At 41.2% G+C, this 17,044-nt stretch overlaps 1 protein-coding gene across 1 annotated transcript in view; it reads left to right on the top strand.

Annotated features, from left to right (window-relative positions):
- Positions 1–17,044, top strand: part of FAM149A (family with sequence similarity 149 member A) — a 61,189-nt gene that overhangs the window by 30,101 nt on the left and 14,044 nt on the right. Inside the window, exons 2-10 of the mRNA XM_082715713.1 lie at positions 3,456–3,566; positions 3,818–3,956; positions 6,341–6,483; positions 8,207–8,332; positions 8,992–9,162; positions 9,983–10,173; positions 10,966–11,120; positions 14,388–14,476; positions 14,970–15,179. Coding sequence (XP_082571839.1) covers positions 3,456–3,566; positions 3,818–3,956; positions 6,341–6,483; positions 8,207–8,332; positions 8,992–9,162; positions 9,983–10,173; positions 10,966–11,120; positions 14,388–14,476; positions 14,970–15,179 — 1,335 coding nt within the window. The remainder of the gene's footprint in view (positions 1–3,455; positions 3,567–3,817; positions 3,957–6,340; positions 6,484–8,206; positions 8,333–8,991; positions 9,163–9,982; positions 10,174–10,965; positions 11,121–14,387; positions 14,477–14,969; positions 15,180–17,044) is intronic.

Here is a 17,044-nt window from a genome sequence, read left to right as displayed (position 1 = left end):
CTTACTGCTAATGAGGCACTAACATTAAGACAGTTGGGAGTTTCCTGGTGGGATGTCACATTCCTCCTATCAAGCATCCTTGTCAATGAGCTTTAGGTTTAGAAGAAATTTAACTTTATTTATATTTCCTTTCTTCTCATCTTCCTTCAGTTTTATGGAGGGGAGGGAGGTGTTAGGATTTTAGGAGCTGAGTTGCTTCTCTCTGGAAGTTAGGCTATTGATAAGATAGCTTCTTTGTTGTTAATCACTAGGACATTTGTAAACCAAGGGAGACTCCTGTCTTGCAGGATTGTGATCTCTACAAGTTAACTATTTGTTTTCCTTTTAGGGCAGCCAGGAGTGCCTGAGGGATGTCACACTTGTCCCGAAGGTGGGGGTGGGGTGGGGAGAAGGTGTGTAAGGTGCCAGCTTTTGCTTTGTCCTCAGCCAGCCCTCTGCTCCCTCATCATAACCATTCAGTTGTAAAAGTCATTTTGGCAGATAGCAGTTACCCCAACAGCTGTGAACTCTGGTCCTTTATAAAGGACCAACACATCGCCAGAGATGTCTTGAACTGGAAGAGTATGTTTGTGTCTGGTCACAACATAATCTTTTTGCAGTAAGCATGAATTCACAGGGTAAAACGTGGTCTTTGTTTGACTCACTATTTGAATCTTTACATGTTGATTCTTTCAGTGAACCTGAAGCATTAGTAGGTGACAGGCATTACTTTAGGTGCTGCTGATAAAAAAATAATAATAATCAAGTGTCAGAATCATCCCAATAAACAGCTGAGGGCCAGAAAGAGATCTATATGAAATGAAATGCTGCGGGAGGTTCAAAGAAACAGCTCAGTGTTTTCATCGAGGAACAGGTGGTGGGGATAGCAGACGGCAGGAGAAGCCTGATCGACCCAGCATGGATCGCACAGATACTTTCCACACGTGATCTAAGTGAGGTCTCACAGCAACTGTAGGACAACGTTGACTGCATTGTCACTGCTTTACTGATGATGTGTGTAGTGGCTCCAGGAGAGAAGCAACTTGCTTGGAGGGACTAGCCTATCAGGGCCAAAGCAGGATTCTAAGCTACCTTTGTTATTCTTATAAAGATGATTTTTTTTTAAAGATTTTATTTATTTATTTGACAGACAGAGAGAGCGCAGGCAGGGGGAGCAGCAGACAGAGGGAGAGGAAGAAACAGACTTCCCATGGAACAGGGAGCCTGATGTGAGGCTCCATCCCAGGACCCAGGGATCATGTCCTAGGTCAAAGGCAGGTGCTTCACCGGCTGAGCCACCCAGGTGCCCCACTTACACAGATTATTATGAAGGAACATATTTTATTTTAATTCACCATCCTGGGGTTTAAAAACCTCTCAAGAATAAGCAGATTAACGCATATACCTGCACATATTTCTTAATGCTCAAAGCAGCTCTTGTTGATGTAGGTTTTAGCTAAGGTCTCTTTTTTCATCATAAGTGGGGCTTTTTGTTTGTTTGTTTATTTATAGAGTTATTGAGTCACATGGAGATGATAAATAATTGATGGTTTTGAAGCAACTAAACAAGGCCAAAAGTAAAGCAGTTTATTAGCATAAAAGCTTGTCCTGTATTCTTTTCTCTTAGCACCTTTATCCTCAGAACCGCTTGATTGGACTTAAAAGACATATGAGCAATAAGGAGGGAAAAAAATTCTACAATTCTGTTCTTCTCTCATACAGGGCATACACATGGAAGGCACAGGTCTTGCTACCCTCTGTAGTAATTAACTTGTGTTTCAAGTTGTGGAGTACTATAGGTACATAACTAAGGACAGAATCTATTCCCTTTATTAATATTTTTTAAAACTCCATTTACGTTCTGAAATACAAGTCTTGTAAATTAGGCACTATTTTTTTTTAAGATTTTATTTATTTATTTGACAGAAGAGATCACAAGCAGGCAGAGAGGCAGGCAGAGAGAGAGGAAGGGAAGCAGGCTCCCTGCAGAGCAGAGAGCCCGATGCGGGGCTCGATCCCAGGTACCTGGGATCATGACCCCAGCCAAAAGCAGAGGCTTTAACCCACTGAGCCACCCAGGCGCCCCAATTAGGCATCATTTTCAGCAATGACAGAGCAAATTTTTTTAATGAATTTTACTGTGGTATCCCTCTTAGAAACATTGAAAGTTAACTTTTTTTTTCCCCAAATCACTACCATATCTTCAGTTAATATAAAATATGAGTTATTTGTGTGGGAAAATATTATTTCTATAAAAGAATACAAGGTGTTTACTATTAAATGTTAGGAAACTACTTTGACTCAGAGGGAAGTAAATGTTTTAAGAGGTTCATTGAGAGGGCATTTTAATGATTAACACTAACTTCCATATACCAGTCAGGCTTCCTACTTTATTTAAAATTTTGAGATTTCTTCTGTGTTAGTTTTCAATTAATTTTCATATTTTAAAACTCTCTGCACGTCAGGCTACAAACCAAACAATGGCATCAAATTAAAATTAGTCACTGCTTGTGTGTTTCAGTCACATTTTTTTTTTACTCCGTTTTTTTGTTTTTTTTTTTTTTAATTTTAATTTATTTATTTGACAGACAGATCACAAGTAGGCAGAGAGGCAGGCAGAGAGAGAGAGAGAGGAGGAAGCAGGCTCCCCGCTGAGCAGAGAGACCGATGTGGGGCTCGATCCCAGGACCTTGAGATCATGACCTGAGCCGAAGGCAGAGGCTTTAACCCACTGAGCCACCCAGGTGCCCCTCAGTCACATTTTTTTAAGATTTTATTTATTTACTTGAGAGAGAGAGAGGGAGAATGAGAGGGGGAGGAAGTTGGGGGAGAAGCAGACTCCCCGTGGAGCTGGGCGCCCCATGTGGGACTCGATCCCAGGACTCCAGGATCATGACCTGAGCCAAAGGCAGTCGCTTAACCAACTGAGCCACCCAGGTGCCCCTGTTTCAGTCATATTTTCAATTCATTCATGTGTTTAGTGATTAAAGAGAATTTAATATATTTTAGAATTAATATGGAATTATTGATTTTTTTTTTCCTGTAAGGCTGGTTGCTTTGTAATCACAAGGGCACTGGGCACTGGTCAAAGAACAAGTGGGACCTGAAATCCAGCTCATGTTGCATTTGCCTTGGGATGAGGCTGTATCTGCCCAGAGTTTCGGGCAACTTTTAAGAGTCTGGTCAAGTCACAAAAAAATTGTTCTTGGGTTTTTTTTTCTTTTTTCCTGTTTTACATAAAGGAGCATGTAAGTTCATGGAAACCTTGTTCTAGGAAAAATAAGAGTAGTAAGGCCCCAGGCCTATGGGGTGCGGGGGGATGTGGGTGTGGGTGCAGGCTCGTGCACATGCGAACATGTGTGTTTCGGGGGACATGACCTGAGGAGAAGAGCAACTATGCAGAAGAACATTTTAAAAGTTTTCACAAATAAAAGTATTACATTAGATAGTCTTTTCATATTTATTTTATTTTTCAGAAGAGGACTGTCAGAAGGCTCCGGAAAGCAAAGTTTGGCTGTGAAAAACAAAGATCCTCTACCTACACATTTTACAAGCAATGTGCAGAAAGCCATTGATACTTATACCTGGTAAGAATGAACGCGCTGCCCACTTCAGATGGCAAAATCAAAACATACTCCTAGTGAGTATAGGGAGCAAAATCAGGATTGCATTTCTAAGAGTAAAATTAAAAAAGCAGTTTCATTTTTAGTGTAAGGAAATCTTACGGCATTAAGTGTTTTAAAATCAGTTTTAAGATTGGCTCAGAGAAGTAAAACCACTTCCAGTTTAATCTCTTCCCAGGAAATGGTCTTTACGTGGCTTATGTTTTTCTCTCCAGTGCATCGGGGTCGTCATTCCCATCAAGCGGTAGCGCCACACCTGCAGGCGCCCACAGCTCTTGGTCGGGGTCTGGGACGCGGAGTTCTACCACTGGCTTATCAACTGAGAGGAGCTCCATTTACTCTTGGAGAGATGATGTAGGTCTCAACCCGTTTTACATAATTCTGTGATCACAGTTGATAATGAGGAATTGCTTTCTTACTTTTAAATAATCTTTTTACCAATTTTGAACACATTACCCATTACACACATATGCGTTTATCCCTATGAATGTGTTTACATATCACAACATAGAAAAACTTAAAAAATATAAGATAAGGAAAAACAAAAATCACTCATAATTGGGCACCCAGGTGGCTCAGTGGGTTAAGCCTCTGCCTTTGGCTCAGGTCATGATCCCAGGGTCCTGGGATGCAGTTCCGCATCAGGCTCTCTGCTCTGCAGGGAGCCTGCTTCCCTTCCTCTCTCTCTGCCTGCCTCTCTGCCTACTTGTGATCACTCTCTGTCAAATAAATAAATAAAATCTTTTAAAAAAATCACTCATAATTACACAACCCAGAGTCATAGCTGTTGATAATTTAGTTTTTTTCCCCACTTCCCAGCCCCTTCCTCCTAGTATGTTGTATATGATCACATAGATAGGTGTCATATCTGTGACTGGAAATTCAGGACAGACTTTGACAATGAGCAACTTAAATACAAGAGAAAATGTGGAGAAGTAAAAATTGTACAAAACCACCATAATTAGGGGACTTTCCCCCCCATATTCTAAATCAGATCTCTTACATTCCCCTCTCACCCTGGAAGAAGCTGTTAACTTGAACCCTATTTTTCATTCTCTGTGGGAGTGGGATTCTTAGCTCCGTGGACCTGAGTCTCCAGCTCAGGCTTTCGTTGGGCACTCTACCAACCATGGGCTCCTGCCTCTTTATCCCCTCAAGCACTCCTGAGAATAGAGACCCAACCTTTTGTGAAGCCCGCGTGGTTACGTAAGAACCTCCACTATATTACCTTGGATGCTCTGACTCCTGCACTTTTTTGGTGTGTGTTCTGGTTTCCTTTGCCCTCTTGAAAACGGTTCACCACTTAGAAGGCACCAATGGGCCCACTTTCTCAGGCGGGGGCAGGGGAGGGTGTGTGTGTAACAGCGGGGCTTCCCATAGCAGCAGGAGGGACCCTGGAAGGAGTCAGCTCCAAACCACTCAGGCTTTTTCCAACAAGGTGGGACTAGCTCACCTGTGACAAACAGCCCCCACCCTCACTCCCGGGTCTGCAGGTAGGAAGAAGGCTGAAGACCATTGCTTCATACCTTCCCGATTCTGCAATTCTTTCAGTAGATGTTTTTATGTAATTCTCCAGAAAGATTCTTGTGACTTCCATTTATGGAACAACTGAAATGCCTTCAGGCCCTACAATTGCTTTTCATTTAAAAACTTTTTAACTTACTTTTTTGATAGGTAATAGCTGCAAAAAGCATCAAAAGCCAAAAGAGAGGAAATTGAAAGTCAGCCCTTTTCTCACCTCAGCCACCCTGTCCCCTCCGCAGAGGCAAATATTATTAGTTTTCTACCCGATTCGCCTTTTAGAAGAGGTCATTCAATTCCCCTGCTGTCTGGGTATCTGGTATAGTATCAATCTGATGGAAGGTGCAAAACAAAAAAGTATTAAGTATAATTCTATGAAAATCAATCCGGTTTGACCATCTTGGATCAGGTGTATCAAAAATGAATGTGCATTTTGTTGCTCTGAAGTTGTGGATTAGATTTTAGGTTCACACAACCCTAAAAGAAAATTTGGCCAGGGCTCTTCATTAAAAGAAGGGAAATGGCCCGTCATATAAAAGTCATTTTCTTTGGGACACCTGGGTGGCTCAGTTGGTTAGGTGACTGCCTTCGGCTGAGGTCATGATCCTGGAGTCCCAGGATTGAGTCCCACAACGGGCTCCCTGCTCAGCAGAGTCTGCTTCTCCCTCTGACCCTCCTACTTCTCATGCTCTCTCTCAAATAACTAAATTAAAAATCTTTAAAAATAAATTAAGAAATAAAAATAAAAGTCATTTTCCTTTTCAATGATATCATTATCAGAAGAAAAACAAGCTGGTATTTTGCAGCTGTGCTTAAGTGTGTCACGCTCAACTATATGAGGGACTTATGTCTGTGTACATGTATACATGTAGATATTGTAGGTATGTGTACATGTGAGTATATAGATGTCTTTCAATATGTGTACCTTTACCTCTATTTATATCTATATAAAATCTCAAATAAGTCTCATAATACATGTGGTAGAAATTATCTCTATTTAACAGTTAAAGAAGCCGAATCTCAACAGTGGGATGTAATTTCCCAGAAGAGTAAAAATTGGGCCACTGCCATGTCTGACTGCAAAGTCCATGGTCTTGTTATCATGTCATATTTCTTCTTATATAACGGGCACTTTAAATTCGTAAGTGTTAATGATGATGAAGGCTGTGTTTCTACAACTTTCACTCTTGTAACAAAATGCACCATTTCTATTTCAGGAGTTTGACAAAGCCAATGCACAGAAAGTGCAGCAGTTATTCTGGGAGGTGGAGGAAATGTTATTTGAAGGGAAAGTAAGCCCTCAGACTCAGAATCTCGTGGCGGAATGCAGTGAGTGGGCAAGAAGATCCCTCCATCTGAGGTAGGGAAGTTCAGAGTAACTCTCGGAAATGGGTTCTGGAACTCTTGGCCTCTTTAATACAATCAGTATATTTTGACTGAAAGCAAATACGTATCCAGGTCACATGTCTTTACTAAGAAAGCACAGCCTTTGAAATGGTGTGTGAGGAAATACTGGAACATTCCAGGTACCCAAGTGCGTCTTAACTCATGAGAAGCAAATCTAGCTCATTTTCAAAAAGGCATTACGTATGTAACAAAGGCAAGAGTGGTAGAAGCGATCCTTTACCTTCATATTCACTAGTATGTGAGCAAGTCGTCAGTCTTCAGAGCTGAGGACAGTCCTCCATCGGGGGCCGGAGTTGGAGGAGAAACACAGTAACTATTTGCCAAATGAATGGATAGATGAATCTTCTAACTACTGAAGATTCCTTACGTAGGAAGGATCACTTATTTTTTTAATCCCTCTGGAATTTTATATATATATATGTATGTATGTATGTAATTATTTATTTGTTGTTATTATTATTTTTTAATTTATCTTTTTTCAATGGGCTCCATGCCCAGTGAGGAACCCAGTGCAGGGCTTAAACTCATGACCTTGAGACCAAGACCTGAGCTGTTATCAAGAGTTGGACCTTTATCTGATCCAGGCGCCCCAGGATCACTTATTTTTTTCATATCAAAGGTGGAGAACATAGACTTGGTCTGAAGGAGAGCTTTTCCTCTTTCAGTGATTTGGCCAAACCCACTTAGGAGAAAAATCCATCTCCATTATCAGAAGTTCCTCTGTATTGCATTTGGGAGCATAGATTAGAGCTCTCATACAAATGTAGGTGGATATTCTGGTTACTTCAACTAGGCAACTTAAAAAAAATCTTAAAGTAGTCTTTAAATCTTTCTATTCAGTCCTTCATAAGCCCCCTGTCTTGAAGAGTCTAATACATCCACCCGAGATTAATTGTGGACGTTTACTTTTCTAGGCATGGGGCACTTACCCAAAAGCCAGGAGCTCAGACCTGTCCTGTCCCTCTTGTCTTATATAGTTAAGATAAAAGTGAAGGAGGGGATGTTGGAAAAAGACTGCAAGGAGGGGTGCCTGCGTGGCTCAGTCAGTTAAGGTCTGCCTTCAGCTCAGGTCACAAATCCAGGGTCCTGGGATCGAGTCCTGCGTCTGGATCCCTTCTCAGTGGGGAGTCTGCTTCTCCCTTTCCCTCTGCTGCTCCCCTCTGCTCATGCTCACTCTCTCTCTCAAATAAATAAATAAAATGTAAAATTAAAAAAAAAAGAAAAGACCAAGGAATATATGCCAGGTATATATATTTGTATAGTTTTATTCATTTTGTAAATATTAGTTAACATAGAGAAGCTCCTGGGTAACCCAGTGTTACCCTCGCTGTCCGAATCTGATACACATTATCTCTAAACCACTCATCAGTCCTCCAGGTAACTATTGCTTTATCTCATGCACAAACAACAAACACATGAAATCAGTAGCTGAGAGAGCCTGAGAATTTTGCCTCAGATCTCTTCGTCAGTAGCAAGAACAGCCTGTCCCTCTTCGTCAAACCTATGCTTTCTCTCTGACACCATTGTGCTTCTCACATTAATAGTCTATTCCGTATCACTTTATACACATGCCTTCAAAATATTGTGTCATCTGACTTCCAACGTTGCAAAGAGTTTTTCCTTTTTCCAACCAAAAATATGAGTAAGTTCCTTTTTTTTCTTTTTGTACCTTGCAGAGTATTAGGAAGACAGCTCATCGTGCCAACTGATGAAGGGTTCCAACATTTCCAGGGCAGCGAGCCAAGTGTCGTGGTCCACAAACCCTTCTCAGATGCCTGTGGACACAACCACAACAGCAGAGAGTAGGTTCCTATAAGTTACTTTTGAAAGTATTTTTAATTTCATTTTAGTTATACTTTTTTTTTTTTATGTCTATCTTAGCCATGAGCCTTGGTTCCACTGACTCAGAAGCTCAGATTTCAGTGAAGGGCAGATACAGAGCATTTGTTCCCCAAGATGCTTCCAATTCTAGATTGATGATGATGGTGATGATGATGGAGAGTGTGTGTAATACGATAACAAGGAAGTTAAGTTCTGAACTTTGTTTCAAAGACTCTGAAAGGTGGGCTAGATGCAAAATGAAAACCTGACCCCTTGTGATCCATCCTAGGCTCCAATACAATAGCAGAAGAAATTAAGCTCTATCCCATTTTCTTTTGCTTACCAACAGATTTTGATAAATCCTCCATGCCAGACACACATATCTGGGACTGTGCCAAGATATCATCTTATTACAGGAAAGGGATGCAAACTCATAGAGTAACTTAAGTTAGGAGGCCCTTAACATTTTTTAATGTTGCCTATGTTAAAATGTCTCTTTGAAGGATACGATTTTATCAAATGTAATAAACAATGATTTTTTTGGGGGGGGGTCTGGGATTCTGTACTTTATTTAAAGACTCACCCAAATCATGCAAGCAATATATTTCAATGTTCATGGAGGATCTGCTTTTCCCCACAGGTTGTATGTCTCTGGTTCTCAAATACTCCCTACGGCGTGCTCAGCCCTTGCCCTGCCAGGCCCTGATGGCCCAGGGGTTGCTGACCTGAAGGCAGACTCACCCCTGCAAGAAGAGGTTTATGGCGTAGATGGAAAGATTGAAGAATATTTTGCTTTTGACAGAAAAGAAGAGTAAATAGAATTTATTTGACATTGACTTAGTACAATACTATTAATTTACTTGGAATTTATTTTGATTATATGCTCATTTAGTGTTTAATGATTTTTTTAATTGCCCCAAAGATTTTCCATTCTTCTGAGAGTAATACACCCCCAGAAGCTCTTGGATTCCTATTGGATTCCTAGAAAGTTATTTCTATGCTAGATCAGTGCTTCCTTTTTTTTTTTTTTTTTTTGACAACATGGCAGAGCTAGAAAACAAGAATTGTCTTCACCATATTGGTGAAAGTGGACAAGGCTCATGGTTGCCTTCATTCCCTGAGGAGACACAGGCTGCTGCCCAGAAGGTCAAAGGTCTAGGAAGGCCCAGTCTCTGCACTAAATAGAGAGACTTCAGTTGGTTTTTGATAAAAAGCTGCAAAAACTAAATAATAAAAAGTTGCCTGTGATCGAAAACGGGTACATCGGAAAGTAACAATGTGCCATTTTAATTTTTTTATTTTTTTTAAAGATTTTATTTATTTATTTGACAGAGATCACAAGTAGGCAGAGAGGCAGGCAGAGAGAGAGGAGGAAGCAGGCTCCCTGCTGAGCAGAGACCCCTGATGCGGGGCTCGATCCCAAGATATTGGGATCATGATCCGAGTCAAAGGCTGAGGCTTTAACCCACTGAGCCACCCGGGTGTCCCAACAATGTGCCATTTTAAAAAGAAAGTTATGTTTATACAGTATAATATACATGGGTGTGCATATTAGTGAGATAAAGAAGTAGATAGCACTATTTTAACTTTAACCATTGATACTTTTAATAATTACTGTGGCTTGTTCTTAGTGACGATGAACGTCTTGAACAAAAAACCCCTCACCGCCACAGGATGTGGTGGAAACACGGACTTCCGCCCGTTTCTCCTCACGACTGTATCAAAGATGCGGTGGCCGCCGAAGTGTTCGATCACGTCTGGAAAAGTGTGGTAGAGATAATGGAAGAGCTGATTCGAAAAAATTGGGAAGTTACACTCACAGGTACTTATTTGCAGCATTTAGCCCTAACAAGAAGAAAAAAAGACTCTTTTTGCTCAGTTTTGTGTGGCCACCCAGCTTGTACCTAGGATATGATCGGGTGAGAAGAGAAGCAGGTTTTCTTCCCTTATTCACAAATGATCTTTAATCCCTTCAAAAAGGACATTATTTTTTGAATTATAATAATAACATATATGCACTTTGGAACGATGACATCGAAATCCACAAGAAAGAAGGTTAAAGTTACTTTTTAAAAAATCTCTAAATTTTAGAATAACTTCTCTAATAATGGGAGTTTGGTTTTTAATTGTTTATGACAACTGTAAAGCAAAACAGAAACATAGGTAATTTAATAATCACTTCATTTAACCTTATAAAAGGTTCTCTTAACTACTTGAAATTGAGAAGAAATAAATCCTAGAAATGGCTGTGGCTAATGTCACAGAATCCGTTTGTACAACAGGGTACTCCTCGTGTTAATTTAAATTTATTCTTTTTCCAACTGAGAGGATTGAGATATGATAAAATACCAAGAATTGTTCTTGCCCCTGTGTATAATCCCTAGTTTTCTACCCATCACTGAAATGATAGGCGTGTGTGTATGCAAAGCCTCACATCAGCAAATGGCTCTGTTGGGGTCTCTGCTCTCTGCAGGGTTCAGCGGCCATAGCAGACTCACTGTAACTGAAAAACTGAGACTCTCTTTGTGAATTTTAAGTACATATAATCGATTACATGTTTCCTAATAATACTGATTTTTTTAATTTAAAAAAAAATTTTATTTTGGTGACACAGAAGGAAAGAAACAGAAAGAAAAATTGAAAGTAGCTGAGAAGAAATCTCCACTGATACTCACGTCCCGTGTTAACACTGATGCACCGAGTGTCCCCCCAGGCAGAAGCTCTGAAACCCGAAGCGTATCCCTGGCTTCTCACCTCAATCCACCTCAGGTAGAGGCTTGCGACCAGTATCTCTCTTTCCTTCAGTATCTTTGCCTCTGGCTGGTTTTGTCTGAGTGCTATTCTGTTATCAAATATTTGGTTCCATTTGTCAATTAGGCCAAGATTTTAAAAAATGCTCTTTTCATGAAGTGAGGAGCAGCCCCATATTCTATAATAGAGGATAGACACTCAGATTTGACACTTCTGACCTGCTTGGAGCTGTGGGGCTATTTCCATATTTTTTAAGAGGAAAAAAAATGCTTTTCTCAATATTTCTAGCCAATTTGAAGGTTGTAGAGTTTTCCGGTCTTCCCACCAAAATGATAAAAAATAAAATAAAGTAAGTCAGTGAGAATATGTTGGGCTCATCCCACATTTATTGAGTTTATATTTAAAGTGCACTGTATTAGGTATTTTGAGGAGATATATAGCTGAACAAAGCATGGTCCCCGTTCTAGTCAAAGGAGAGGTACAATACAAGTCGCAGGCAATACATTATGTGAGTCAGGTGCCGAACAAGGCCTCAGGAGAATCACAGAGAGAATGAGTCATCCTGACTAGGGCTCAAATGTTGATCTTTTAGGTTGGAGGTGAACATTGAGCAGAAACATGAAGAAACGAGTAGGTCTTGAATGGGTAGGAAGTCTGCGTGGGTCATTTCAGGCCAGGCAGAGGTATGAAGGAATGAAGGGGTCACGTTTGGAGAGCAGTGATTGGGCAGAGTGGGGGTAGAGGCGAGAATGCTGGGGTGGTGAGAATAGAATCGTATGAATGGGTACGAGCACCTAACACAGAACCTGGTACATGCTAAGCACACAATACATTTTTCTCAGCTTGCTTCCTTAGTCAAAGATCTGGTGGAGGGTGAGGCTGGAAAGGCTGAGCTTGTTCATGGGAGACCTTCAGTAGTGCTAAGGAGCTTAGATTTTATGTATCGCACAGCTCGTCCTATGTGGGGGAACAGAACAAAAGGGTAAGACAGGATTCCTGGTCTTGTGGTACATACAGTTTAGCGGGAGGGAGTCAAGCCATGCCAAATGCTACGACACACGTACGCACACAGGCAGCATGAGTCAGTCAGTAGATCGTAGAGTGGATGACAGTTTGAGCTATACGACTACAAGTATAGGGTCTGACGTCACAATTTCTTAGCTCTGTGATCCTGAATCAAAGCCTTCATCCCATTATCTATGGGATATGTGGTCAGGAAGCTGACCTGGTCAGGATATGTGTGAGAAGGAAAGGAAATAAGACGTGGTACAACGTGTAGTGTAGAGAAGGTGCTCAGTAAGCATTAGCTTTCATCATAACCAGATGTAAATTGTATGTTCTGTTCTATCCTATCCTATCCTATCCTATTGCATATTGTAATTTTATGTCCTTTACCTCATATATGCCATGGGGCTCAGGGGAAAAGCAGCATACCTCCGTAAAGTAGAGTGATACATGAACTAAATCCTAAATGATAGGTAAGATTTAGTAAGCCTGAAAGGAAGATATTCAAGGCAGAGACAAAAATGTGCACCTAACACAGGAGCAAACAGATGCTCTTTGCAAGACTGGAAGAACACAGAATAGTGTGTAAGGTCCAGGGGGCAGAAGTTTAAAATAGAAATGCCTCATAGGATTGTTTTCCTCTGTAGCATAAGGGCTTTATGGCAAACCTTCTTTGCTTCTGCTGTTCCAAATAAACTTTCAGAGCTGCTACCATTTATTGTATTTTTTGGACTTTTTAAACAGTTTTGTTTTTTTTTAAGATTTTGTTTTTTTTTTTATTTGACAGAGAGAGAGATCACAAGCAGGCAATGAGACAGGCAGAGAAGAAGGGGGAAGCAGGTTCCCCGCTGAGCAGAGAGCTCGATGTGGGGCTCGATCCCAGGACCCTGAGATCATGACCTAAGCTGAAGGCTGAGGCCCAACCCTCTGAGCCACCCAGGTGCCCCTTTTTTGGACTTTTTTAACTGCTCAGGCAGGTTCAACAGTGTTTCCCACTTTGCATGTCCAAATATGCAGTATGAATCATATAAAAATGGGCAGCTGATGACAACATAGGAAAGAACCTTAAGTATTAGGCAATATAAGTAAACTTGAGAAATATGAAAATTTTTAAATCTAAAGGGCTTTCTACAAGCATTTTCTTTTTATAGCTTTGGATGGGTTTTGAAGATTTTTTTTTATAGTTAATTTGTTGTTTTCGTTTGGATCAATGTTAAGAGAAAAAGAATGGACAACAAAGGGGGAAGTAAAAATGAAATATTATTAGAGCCTGTTTTGAAATAGTCAAAGCATTCTAGCGGTAATTACAACAGGTCTTACTTTATTCCTTTAACATTTTTTCTAACATTCATCATGGGGGAAATGTGATTGTGGTTGCTACATCTATTTTCCAACTAGAATATGACTCTAGTTTCAGAAATCCCGTTTCCCTGAATCTAAATGTTGTTTTCAACCCCAGCTGGCCATATCATGGGACCAGATAGGGAAATCATGATTATTTACCCTCACTTCATGCTTCCACCAGTGTTATCTAATTTAATTCTCATACGAAGTATGTGTCCTTATCCTCAACCTAAAGATTAGGGAATTAAGACTCCAGGAACAAAGTCATCTTTCCAAGACCACCTAACAGGAAGCAGTTAGAACTGAAATTCAAATGTAAACCTTGGAGATCTGGTGTTTGGGTTTTTTCCAGGCTTCTGTGCAGCTCCCAAGGCAACTACATAGAGCCAGCTATGAAGGCTGGGGTAGGAGAAGAGGTCCGAAGCTACAGCCCAATTAGGAGCTGGGGTAGCCTTTCTTTGCCTCTCCAGATTCTCCCTCTACCTTCTTCCACCCGTGTCTCTGGAGGCTGGTGCATGCAAGCTGTAGGAAGGGCTCCCTTGCCCTGCAGCTTTCAGAGCTCAGAGCAGGGGAGGAGAATGCGGGACGCTGTTTATTCCTGGCCTCTTGGCCAGGTCACAGCAATTGGTGGCATTTTCCCCACCAGTTACGCTATCCAGATTCCAGAAACTTCTCCCTTACTTTTGGCCTTCTAGGTCTGCTTGTGGTAATATGTCTCTACTGTTATGTAGTTATATTGCCTGGGGGAATTAAGCCAGTCCTTGTTAATTTCTTTTCCCACATCTTTATAAAATATCATACGTGTTCCATTTTTTCCCTCAAATTAGCCAGTTGGAGTGTGTCATTTTTTTTCCCTGCTAATTCCTGACAGGCACCAATAATCACAATAGCACTGGGTGCTTATTTTTTAATTTGTACTGTTTTTACTTTTCTCAGATTCATCGCTTCTCCAACAATTTTTATAGTGATTTGAGTGGTGTGATGACAATTCAAGCAAAGCCATTGCAGCAGAGACCTAGAACACAGTATGTATAAGAAATCATTACCTGCCTCTTCTGTAAGCTGGATACCCCTGAGCCCTGAAGACTACAGAGCTTGTGGGATATGGAGCATCCTGGTTAACCCCATATGCTCTAGGTGTACCTGAGCCCATTAGGGAAGGAGAAAGCCACACGTGAGAATGAAGACACACCATTCTAATAGCAACCACAAAATGATCACCGTTAGGCTAGGCCAGATAGATAAGGGGAAGAGAGCTGTGAGTTCTTAACCTTGTGGGCTCTACTGTAGGATTACAATCGTGAGAACCTTAGACTTCTTTCCCCCTGTGGAAGATTCTTCATTGAAATAGAAATTGAATTGGAAATGATAGTTTGTCCATTCATTCAACCAATGTTTATTGAGCCAGGCACTGTTCTAGATGATGTCTGGTCATGGACACAAGTTCTTCTAATGCTGACATCTGAGTCAGCAATTGGTGGCAGCAATTGCTGAGTCAGCTTGACTTCCACCCCGCAGGAATGAGCAAGAGGACAGATCATTGGGTGCAGGGCCCGGTGCCCTTTCTTTGACACGGCACCGCCTGGGCCGAACCTCTGATGCTCGAGTGCTCCACACTTCTGAAAGGAAAACACCCGCCTACACGAGGCTGCCTTCTCTTACTGCAGACTCACAGAGGATGAAAACCCCCAATGTGTACAGCGATGAAGTTCTCAGGGGAACAAAACTGTAAGTCCTGTCTCTCTCCTGGTAAACCAGATGTCACAGAGGATGGAGAGGCTCACCAGTTAGGGCTTATGGACTCATACGCACAAAGCATCCTCTGTCAGCTTTTATGTGGCCACTTCCTAAATAGTTTGTGAATTTGGATATTTCCCATGAGCTGCGTTGTGGTAGTTGAGTTGGCTGTATGCTAGAACATAAAGTCAGGTATTGTATCCCAGCTGTACCCACAGCCAGGCAGCAAAATGCAGCTGTACTGGTGAGGCCATCTTTAATTGGTATTCAGTGGCCTCACTTGTAAAAGGAATAGTTAGCTAATGCTTTCAAATTACATAATTCATTCTTTCTCATTATGAGGTTCAAAACAATTAATGTGCATAAAATGCTATACTAATAAAAGGGAGGTATGTAACTATTAGTTTTTTGTTTCGAATTTTTATTTAAATTCTAGTTAGTTAACATGTAGTGTGATATTGGTTTCAGAAGTAGCATAACTGTTAGTTTTTATCTCTCTCTAAGGCTGTGTTTTGCCCCACATGGGGAGTTTCAAAAAAGCTTTTGACCTTCGGGATCAACTTCAGAGCATTGCCTTGTTAGAAAGCAATTTGTCCCCTCGTTTTTTGCAGAATTACAAGAGAGTACACCAGCTTTCTCACTAACAAGGGTCAGTGTTTATTGGGTGCATCCGGTTACCAGCACCGGCTAAGGGAGTCACATTTATTATCTTATTTATTCCCTGCCACAAATCGTTTGAGTTGATCCTCATAGTATCCCAGGTCCAAGGTAAGGAGACAGAGGCTGAAAGAAGTTGCATAACTCACCAAAGATGATCCCACTAGGGAAAGACAGAGCTGGGACTCCCCATGGTGCTGCCCAGCTTTGGAGACCATACCCTGGGGCCCTGGGGCCCTGGGGCCACCCGCCCCCCCCCCCCTCTGCAGGGGTGGAAGGCATGAACAGCCTCCAGGACTTAACCAGCAACTGGGTTTTTCAGGATGCATTCCACAATGCCAGGCCATGTTTGGTTTTTTGATGGGCCACTGTTCCTTTCACCATCTGGAGCTGATATTTCCATTGTTATTTGGGATAGTCAGGTTTTCCAAGGTTGTTTGCTCTGGCAGTTCTTCCAAGAACTTTCACCTTCTCACTGTGGCCACCTGGGACCCTGACCCCTGCAACCGGTGTCATTAGCACCTCGCTGGCCCTCTTCTCCTTCCCCCAGCCCAGCTGGGCTTCTTGTCAAGCTTTCATCTCAAACCTTTTCTGTTTTCTATTGAAATAAGTCAGATGCCTCCAGCTGTCTGTTCCCTTCATGTTCTGCCCCATTCCTAACTGTAGACCTGTGTTTTCCAACTTTAAAAAAAATTTTTTTTTAATATCACCATACCAAGGAGCCCTTTAAGACTGGTTTTCCTAATTTCTACCCCACTTGTGGAATTTTAATGCCACAAACATACTGGACAGTCTATGTACTGTTCTTTATATCTATGTTTTATGCACAAAAAGAATAAGGGTTATTTTTGGTCCCAACAACAACCCATGTTTGCTCCTTGGGGACAATGTCACCATCTTTGACTCTACATAACTATATCTTCTCGTTATTTCTCCTCACCCACCTTGACTGGGGGAAGCCTTACCACCTTTCTGAGCCACAAACAGACCAGCTATGCATGTTCTGACTTCTGGGATTTTGTTCATGCTCTGCCTTTCACTTTTATTAAAATAAGTTTTTTAACTATCAAAGTACAAAAAGTTCTCTGTGGAACATTAGAACAATACCAGAAATATGACTAAGTATCAAAGATCCCCTGTATGGCCAACACATAGAAATATAAAAATGTTAACTTGCTAAGTTTACTACCAATTTTATC

This window comes from Mustela nivalis (assembly GCF_964662115.1).
Source record: "Mustela nivalis genome assembly, chromosome: 20".
Lineage (NCBI taxonomy): Eukaryota > Metazoa > Chordata > Mammalia > Carnivora > Mustelidae > Mustela > Mustela nivalis.
This window is presented reverse-complemented; position numbering and strand designations above follow the sequence as displayed.